Source organism: Falco biarmicus, chromosome 6 (assembly GCF_023638135.1).
Source record: "Falco biarmicus isolate bFalBia1 chromosome 6, bFalBia1.pri, whole genome shotgun sequence".
NCBI lineage: Eukaryota > Metazoa > Chordata > Aves > Falconiformes > Falconidae > Falco > Falco biarmicus.
In genome coordinates, this window is record NC_079293.1 from 74,124,390 (window position 1) to 74,133,688 (window position 9,299).

The 9,299-nt window shown below is 67.6% G+C and overlaps 1 protein-coding gene across 5 annotated transcripts; it reads right to left on the reverse strand.

Annotated features, from left to right (window-relative positions):
- Positions 1-42: 42 nt before the first annotated feature.
- On the reverse strand, positions 43-9,017 carry MAPRE3 (microtubule associated protein RP/EB family member 3). 5 transcript variants are annotated; one of them, XM_056344422.1, is made up of 8 exons: positions 8,875-9,008; positions 6,377-6,582; positions 2,954-3,081; positions 2,701-2,787; positions 2,380-2,581; positions 1,568-1,719; positions 1,275-1,427; positions 43-1,012 (listed from the first exon to the last, which is right to left on the reverse strand). In XM_056344422.1, exons 3-8 carry the CDS (start codon positions 3,020-3,022, stop codon positions 944-946), a joined length of 732 nt encoding a protein of 243 aa, XP_056200397.1. In that variant the 5' UTR covers positions 3,023-3,081; positions 6,377-6,582; positions 8,875-9,008; the 3' UTR covers positions 43-943. The 5 variants fall into 5 exon arrangements, with proteins under 5 accessions (XP_056200397.1, XP_056200395.1, XP_056200393.1 ...); XM_056344420.1 differs by having other exon boundaries at positions 2,425-2,581; positions 2,701-2,846; XM_056344418.1 differs by having other exon boundaries at positions 2,701-2,846.
- Between the last annotated feature and the right edge of the window lie 282 nt (positions 9,018-9,299).

The following is a 9,299-nucleotide window of genomic DNA, read 5'->3' on the forward strand; positions in this document are numbered from 1 at the left end:
CGCGCTCCTCCCGCAGCCCGGCCCCAGAACCGCAGCACAGCGTTTTACCACACGAGTTTATTTTAAATAAAACTTAACACAGATGCAGGCTTTGCAACCGGAGTGACGGACCAGACAAGCAATGCAACGGGGAGACGATGGCCAGGGCGGGCAGCAAACCCACCCCAGCGCCCCGGGGGGGGTCCTCAGTGGCCACGGGCAAGGGGGCTCCGCAGCGGGGAGAGGGACGGCGCCGTCCCCACGCCGCGGGGGGGGGTCAGACCGTCTTCTGGCCCGCGGGGGCCAGGTGCCCCCCACCGCTGCCTGCACCCACCCGAGCAGGCAGGCGGCCACGTCGTCAGCCGGACTGGGGTTTCTTTTCCACCCTCCCAGGAACCTGAAGCAACAACCTCCCTCGTCCGAGCCGCATCCCCCCCCCCCCCTCCCCCCTCCCCCCCCCCCCCCCCCCCCCGCAGGCTGCCGGGCAGGCACCGACCCCCGGGCAGTGGTCCCGCGGCCGCTGGCTCCAGCCCACCTGCCCCCCCGGGCTGGCAGGGTGCAGGCAGCACAGGCAGCGCACGAGCGCACTCCACCCCGGGGAAAACACCCTGAGGACTCGGTTCTCTCCCTCTCGCTCTCACACAACGGGGCAGGCAGGGACACCGGGGCGGCTGCAGCACTCACATCGGAGGGGTCAACGGAAATAAATACGGGGTGGGGGTGGCGAGGGCCGGGCACGGCGGCCAGAGCCCGTCCCCACCTGCCGGCATAGGTACAGCCGTGCTCCTCGCTGGATGGACATCTATTTATTATGGAGACGGTGGCCTCCCACCAGTGAGGCCCCGGGCTCAGCTGCTGGAGACCGTGATGGCATGTGGACAGTGCAGGGCGAGGCGCACAGGCTCAGACCTCAAAATGTCTATGGTGGGGGAACGGCGCGGGGTGGCGTGGGAGCGTGCCGGGGCTAGTACTCATCCTGGTCCTCTGGGTGTTGCTCTTCCAGCTCGTCATCCTCTGGTGGGGCAAAGCCCTCCTGGCAGGGGGGCACGGGGGGCCATCAGTCCGGGGGTTGTGTTGTGTAGGTGCTCCTGCTTGCAGCCAGCTCCTGCCTCAGCCCCACCACCGCCCCCCGGCATGGTGCAAGGGCTCCAGCAAATCCCAAACCCCCCTGCCCCAGTCACACTGCAAATGAGGCCGGGAGCAGCCATGGGGTCTGGTCCCAGGGAAACCCAGAGAGCAGGATGAGGGACTGGGGATCCTGGTGACAGGGGTGGGTAATGGTGCCCGGCCCTCACCTCTGTGGCGTAGAGGACACTGACGATGCCGGTGATGATGGGGCTGTTCTCGTTCTCATGTTCCTGGCAGATCAGCTCGATGTCCCGCAGTTTGCTGAAGTAGAAATCCCGCTCCTTCTCCAGCCCGTCCACCGTCAGCTTCAGGTCCATTAGCTGTGGGATGGGGGCGTCCAGAAAGCCTTCAGCCCGTGCCCAGAGGGGGCTCAGCACCACCCCCTCCCTCCCACGCCGGGGTGTCCCCCAGCCCTGAAGGCAGTTGGGTGCAGGCAGCAGCGGGCAGGGGCCCTGCCTACCTGCTGGTTGAGCTCCAGGATCTGCGCATCAGCCTCAGTGCCCCCGTTGCGGGTGGCAGGAGAGTTTTTCCGGAGGATGCTGCTGGGGACGTTGGTGAGGCGGGCTGGGTTTGACGTGTTCTTGGGGCCGGTGGGAGAGGTCCTCTGAGGGACTTGACAGCAGAGACGGTGACCAACAGGTTAATGCCGGCCCCGGGGGACTGCCAGCAGGGACACCCCCCCTCTGCATCATGCTGGGTGGCAGGGCAACAGCAGCAGGCAGAGCACTTGGGGCTGAGCCATGACTCCGAGCTGTCCTGCCTTCAGCCTCCCCCCATGCCTCAGTTTCCCCTGGCAGATCTCACCCTCAGCCCCCTTGAGGGGTGCTCGTGGCCTGGCTGGAGTTTGCCAGGGACCAGGGGGTGGGGGGGTGTCTGGCCCTTGAGATGCTCCTGTGGGGCCAGCACAGGGAGCCTGTGATCCCCATAGAGCATCACCTGCAGCCAGGAGCAGCCTGGTAGCCCCGCAGCAATTGGGCACCACCGGGGGATGGCAGCCATGGGATGGGGGAACTTGAGAGGGACAAACCACCCTCAAGCCTGGAGTGAGCAAGAAGATGGAGGCACTGAGCCCTGCCTGGCTCCTCGCAGGTCCCTCTGCCGTCCCCTCCGACCCAGGTGTCCCTGCAGACCCGGTTGCAGGCAGGCAGGCAGCAGAGCTGGGCACAGGCAGGGGCAGGGGTGCGGGAGGGGGACACGCCTGGCTGCGGGCAGAGCGACGTGGGGAGCAGGAGGGCAGGGGTCAGCGCTTGCCGGGGGGGACCCGGACATTACCTGCAGTGCCAATGGGTTTCTTGGGTTTGTTGAAGATGTGATCACCTGGGTTTGGGGGGGGCGCGACGTCCTGGCCCTGCCGCGCCAGCAGCGGGTTGTACTCCTTCCCATCGTAGTTGGCATCAAAGAACTTCTTAAACCACTGGATGAACTCAAAGTTGTCCTGGAACTTGCCCTTCACCAGCCTCTCCACTGCGATGATCTGGGGGGGGACAGGCAAGGGCTGGTGGGGTTGCCCTCAGCATGGGCACAGCCACAGCCATGCCACAGCCACAGCTATGCCACAGCCTGCCCCCCCCCCCCCCCCCCCCATGGACCTACTTTGTCCACTCCCATCTTCTTGAAGGCGGCCTGCAGCACCTTGAAGTTGTGGATGTACTCGTGCTCTAGCTTGGCCTGGAACTTCACCTTCCGCAGGTGGACGCAGCCGGGAAACAGCATGTCCATGAACTGGCAGTAGGCAGCCCCTGTGCCGGTCCCACACCATGGCATCAGTGAGGGGGGCCAGCAGCACCCTGCCACTGTTGTCCCCCCCTCCCCGTGTCTGTCCACCCCGCTGGGACCCGCGCCCCACCTGAGCAGAGCTGCTCGATCTTGGTGTAGTTGAGCTGGAGGGAGTCGTTGACCCAGGCGAGCATGTCATGGCGGCTCAGGTTCTCGCTGGTCACCGACGTCGAGTACACATTGACAGCCATGCCCCAGCTGCCGAGAGACAGGCGTCACACCAGCACCGGCACCCCACTGCGCCCCCAGCCCTGCTCTGCTCCGTGCTGGCAGGACTCAGGGCACCCGTCCCACCCGGGGACACCAGGGCCAGGCTGCCATGGTACAGCCCACCGGACCCCCTCACCCCAGCTGTACCCCCCGGTATGGCAGGGGTGGGGGCACAAGGGTCCCTGGCCAGCCCTGTGGTGTCCCACCCAGCCAGGTCCACCCATGCCCCAAGCCACTGGCAGCAGAACCCACCACAGGACACAGATGTGGCACAAGATGCAGCTCACAGGCAAGGGGTCGTGGGGGGATGTGGGCACCACTGAGGGTACAGCTCCTTCCCTGTGCACGAGGCTGGGGGCCAGGGGCTAGTGCCGGCCCATAAGCAGCTTATGGCCCCCCCCTTCCAGCCCTCAGTGGCTGCCTAATCTGCCGGGGCCAGGATTGGGGTCCATTAGAGCAGGGCTTAGAGGGTCAACATCTGCCAGCACGGCCACAAACCCGCTCCCAGATGGCAGAGGGCTCTGCCCGGGCACCGCAGGAATGGAGACCCCACAGCCACTGCCCTGGCATGGCAGAGCACCAAGGACCTGTGCTGCAGAGCTGGGGGCCACTGAGACAGCATCCCACCGGCTCCTGCCAAACACTTTAGAGCAGGGACCGCCCCCAGTGCGAGGGCAGGGTCCCTGTCCCACTGCCCCCTCCCTACGAGCGGGGGTCTCCAGCCCCGCTCCCCCCACGCCTCAGCAGCCGACAACGCATTAATCCGCTCTCCCTGGAGAGGGGGGGTTGCGGGCCTCTGGCCCAGCTGCCAGCTGGGGGCCGCCCCCCCTCACCCCCCCAGCCCCGCTCTCCTGCTGCAGCAGCCCAAGGTGCTGTGTGGGACTGGCGAGGGGGGGCAGTTGCCTGCACCATGCCTGCACCCTGGGCCTGGGGAGGACCCCACCACGCAGGACCCCCTGTTGCCAGCAGACTGGAGCCATGGGTGCAATGGCAGGGGGGCTGTGCAGTGCTGGTGCCGGTGGCTGCGCATCCCCAACTCGCGGCCTTGGTAGCGCCGTGACTCAGCACCGGTGATGCTGGCCCCAGCACCCCCACACAGCCTGGCTGGTTGAACTGCTACCGGCAGCTGAGCTGGCTCGTCCCTCGCGCCAGGCCAGGACCCCCAGCATCCTGTCCCATCCCACCCCACACGGGGCCGTGGCACGCAGCTGGGGGTGTTGGTATTTTTAGCCGCTGGAGCAGCTGGAAAAGAGGCCCCTGCGGCTGCCGTCAGCCCCCAGCACAGTGTGGTGGGCACCCTCTCACTCCCCGGCAGCCAGTGAGGACCAAAGCCACCCATCACACTGGCTGCAGTGTCTGTTCAAACAGCCTAATGCTGCCTGGGGTGCAGGCAGGGGTCCCCCCTCCTCCAGCAGCGCTGAGCTGAGTCATGCGCGGCACAGAGCCAGAGCCACGCGCACTGCGGTGCAGCCGGTAAGGCAATGGCGCTTGTCCACTGTTGGAGTGGGCAGGGGATCGGCAGGCGGGGGGGGGCTGTGTGTGCTGCAGGGCAGAGGGCTGCCTGCCCGTCCCGGCAAGGAGCCAGTGGCTGGCTGACACCACCCCCACCACCCCCCACCGCCCCCCATCACCATCCTTTCCCGAAATAGCCAGGAGCAGCTGCCAGCACCCTGTGCACAGGGCAGAGCTTGAGCAGGGCTGGACTGGGTGCCAGCACCGTGGCCACCACAGTGAGCCGTGAGGCTGGGGCTGGCCCCACTCAAGCTGGGGGGTGCACAGTGCCCGGACCCAACGCAGCAGCCCACAGCTCTCCCAGCACCCTGCCTGTGCTTTGGGGCAGCTCCAACACAGCTGTAGCCATCGCAGCAGGGAAACTGCCCCAGCCCTGGGGTGCAGTCCCCTCCAAACCTAGCCGGGGCCGGGATAGGGGCACGGGGGTGGCTGGCATGCCCCAGACCCTTGAGAAGCAGAGGGGATGTAGGAACGCATGGGGCTCACCAGGATGCCCTGTGTGGTGGGGTCTGCAGGAACCTTGCTGGGGGGGGTTGAGAAGGCAGCTCCCCACTGGGGATGCTCCCCAGGCAGGCAAGGCAGTGCAGAGCCTGGGAGCACACCCCGTGTGGTCCAATGCCATTCCAGCGCCAGCACTAGCAGGGTGCAACCCCAGCAGAAACCTCAGCTGCTCCCAACCAAGGGCTGAACCCAGCACCTTCCTCATCATCATCTCACCCCGGTACGGAACCCAGCAAACAAAGGGCTGGGGTCAAGCAGGAGGGAACAGCCCCCATAGGCAGGCAACGCACCCCCTGGCCACCCAGGATTTCCACTGCGCTTCCCAGCAGGCTGCCGGTATTGGTGCCCTGCGCCTCAGTACAGCCATGGCTTCCCCTTTGCCAAAGCAAGCCAAGGCCTGTGCTGGCAGCCGCAGGGACAGGTTTCACAGCAGGATGAATTCAGGTGTCACCATGCCAGCCACTCCCCAGCATGCTGCCGCCAGCTGCACCCCGACTCCTGCACATGCTGCCACATGTGCAAGCCCGGCAGGGAGAACCCTGACCCTGCTCCAGCATGCGGCACCACTGAGCACCTGCATGTCCCAGCCCCAAGTGACCAGCATCGAGCTGGAGGTGCCAGCACCACGCAGGGATGCTTGCTGGGGCGCACTGTGCCACCCAGCTCATTTCCAGTCTCTGAAATGCCATGCTGGTCTTCAAAGCCCTTCACCACAGCGCCGAGCACACCCTAGCATAATGACAGGGAATCCAATGCTTGTGCCAGCCCTCCGGCCAGGGCAGGAGCCAGCCCCACCACCTGCCCCAGCCCTGACGCTGTGTGGTGGATGCATCCAAGGCGGGGAGCCTCCAGCTGGGCTGATTTGCATGCTGCCTCTGCTGCCACCTTTTCCAAAAAAACAAACCCACAAACTCAACCCCAAACCTAATAAAAGTAAGAATTTAGCCCCAATTCCCAGCAGGCTGTGGGAGAGAAGCCATTCTGGTGCAGGGCTCGGCACACAGCTGCATTGGTGCTGGGCAAGCAGCGGCCTGGCTCTGCAGGCACTGGGTCCCCGGGGAGCAGTGGCTCGCTTGGCAGCACGGCTCCTGCCACCTGCCCTTGATGCCAGCTGTGCCTCTGCCGCGCAGGCAGGTTGCAGGCACCGGCAGTGGGGGGAGATGCAGAGGTCTGGGGCACAGCCCCCACCACGAGCGGCAGCCCCCCCGCCCCGTGCCGCCTGCGCAGGGCGCCCGGCCAGCCGTGCTGACGGGGCAGGAGGGACGCTTACCGCTGCATTTTAATTGTCCGGCCGCCAAGCTGCTAATCAAGGCCCAACGGCGAACAAAACACTCAGGCGCGTGTCTCTGCCCTGTCCCGCCGGCGCTGCCGGGGCGCGGAGAGGTCGTCCAGCCCGGCTCCTCGTGCCACCGCTGCCAGGGAGCCAGCGGCAGGCACCAGCGTCCCACGCCGCAGCCCTCGCCGGGCCGGCGCGCTCTGGCCAAACAAAGCGGGAGGAGAATGAGGCCGGTGGCCGCACCGGACGTGTTTGCTCAGCACCAAGGCGGTGGTGGCAGCACCAGCTGCCAAGGCCAGGCACCAACTGCACGTTGCTGTGGCTGCCTGGGAGCCGCATGGGCAGTGTCGCCCACTGAAGCTGCGGGTCGGTGCTGGCCCCTCACTGTCTGTGCCAGCCTGGTAGCACCACCGTACTGGGGCGAGCTGGGCTGCTGCGACTCGCAGCTTCTATTTTGGGAGCCATCCCGGGTGGCTTCTCAAGTGACAAATAGGCGAGGGGGGGTGGCAGACAACTCAGCGGGGGCTGTGCGGAGGGAGCTGCTGCGGTGCTGCCTAGCTGATCTGGCAGCTGGCAGGCAGCTCCAGGCAGCAGGCAGGGTGGCCCAGGTGCTGGCAGGGGTGGCCACTTGCCCCCGACCGCTGGCCATCACAGACGGCCCCCCCAGTGCCATTTCCCCCTACCCTGAGGGGAGCATCCCCATGCTGTGCTGTCCATGCCACGCCACGCTGGAGCCTGCATGTGGCAGATGGGTTTGCCTGGGAGCAGGCAGCACCTGGCTCTTTGCCGGGTCCATCCCCCAGCACATTCCCTGTTTTCCCGGCTCTTTAGCAGGCAGCAGCACCCGGCCCGGCCCGCGGTGAGGAAAACCAGTCACTCACGCACTGGGAGCCCGTAGCTCCCAACAGTGGTGCTCGGTGCGGCTGCGGTGCCTGGCTGACAGCGATGCGGGGGAACAGGGGCAGGGTGGCCCACCCTCACGGGTCCCCTGCCTGCTCCGCTCTCGCTAACCTAAATAACTTGAAATAGCAGCGGCAGGAGCATGTGCAGAGCGCGGTGCCGCCGGCAGCGCCTCCCACCGCACTTGCTCCCCCCTTGCCTGCGCCGGCATCCTTATCCTGCACAGCATCCCTGAAATATTAATGCCGAGTGCCTTTTGATGATTCAAATTGGGTGGTTGTTAGAGCCAGCGGAGGGAGAGCTGCTCGTCAGCACCTCACAGCCAGGGCAGGGGACACCCACGCCTGCAGGTCTGTGCCACAGCAGAGCATCCCCCAGCCTGGGCAGCCCCTTGCCAGTGCCAGCCAAGCCCCCTGAGAAGCCCCACACTCTCTGGCCATGCCAGCGTGCCCACACTGATTACCAGGGAGAGCTGTCCCCCACTGTGGCCCCACACGTGTGATGGGAAGGAGCCACTATATGGGCACACAGCATCGCCATGAAGCCCCGATCTGGCACCCCTTGGCTCCTGGTCACACTGGGGGTACGGGGAAAGTCTTGGGGTGGCACTGGGGGGCCGGACTCTGCACACCCTGTAAGCACCCTGCACCCGGCTTGGGGGACCTGCTCTTCCCCACGTGCTGAGGTCGTTGGTAGGAGACGGGGCTGAGTGTTCTCTGGTGGGGAGCACCGGGAAGGGCACCGTGCCCCCCATCCCGACACGGGCACTGTTAGACGCTCAGGCTGCCACCCTGCCCGCAAAGGGCTGCCGGTGCCCAGCTTGGTCCTGGCGTGGCACCGTGCCGGAGCCACTGCCACCGTGCCGCTATGAGGACGAGGGACGAGGGAGCACGTCACGCTTTGGCAGGTCACCCGCACCAGCCACCTCACTGTCCCGGACTGCTCTGGCCCAGCCGGTACCGCAGGGGCTCTGCCCGCCGTTCCGGGAGCATCACCCTGCACCGGCACCGGGTGGACAGCGCTGGCCCTGCCTGACAGGCGGGCACCCCGCACCCAGCTGAGCTCCGAAGATGCCCGGTAACCGGCAGGAATGCCCGGTAATCGATGCTGCGCGATGCCGGGCGGCCCCGCCGGTGCCAGGACTACAGCTCCCGGCGTGCTGTGCCATGCCGTACCGGGGCCGCGGCCCCACGGGAGACGCAGCCGGAGCGCAGGGGCGGCCGCCGCTGAGTCAGGCCGGACCCCTCCGCCACCAGCACCGCAGGCCCCGGCCGCCCCGGTCCACGGGCCTCGCGTCCCCAGCCGCGGTCCCGTTCCCCACACGGGACAAGGCCGCTCTGTCCCCGGGCCCCCCTGCCTGTCACAGCCGCCCCATCCCTGGAGGCACCGGACGGACACCGCCCCAGCCGCTACATCCTCCGGTGTCACCCTCCCCCGCCGCTCCATCCCCCGAGGCCCCAACGGGGCCCCCCCGCCCGGTCCCGGGGGCAGCGGCGCCGGCCGGTGTCGGGATGCAGGCGATGGCGGCGGCCCGGTGCGGTGCTGTCCGGTCCCATCCCGCCCCGCCCCGCCCCACCCCGCCCCGCACTCACCGTGCTCGGGCCGCGGCCGCTCCGGCCGCCGCTCCGCTCCCTCCGCACCGCGCCGGGCTCGCCGGGACCGGGCCAGGACCTCACAGGCCGCCCGCGCATGCGCCGCCGCCGCTGCCTCTACCCCTCCCCGTGGGCGGGGCCGGACCCTGCTCCGCCCCGCCCCCGCCGCCATGGGAACAGCCGGAGCCACGCCCCTCCCGCTGCCATGGCAACGTGGGCCGCGACCGGCCCTGCCTCCCCCACAGCGCCCCCTAGGGGCGGGCGTCGGCTTCTGCACGGCCGGGACTCCCCCGGGATCCCTCTGGGACCTCCCCAGGATCCCCCCTGGGACCCTTCTGAGACCCCTCGGGACCTCCCAGAGGTCCCCATGCCTCCCCTCCCCCCAGCCCACAGGGATGCCCCGGGACACCCCAGCTCTCCCCTTA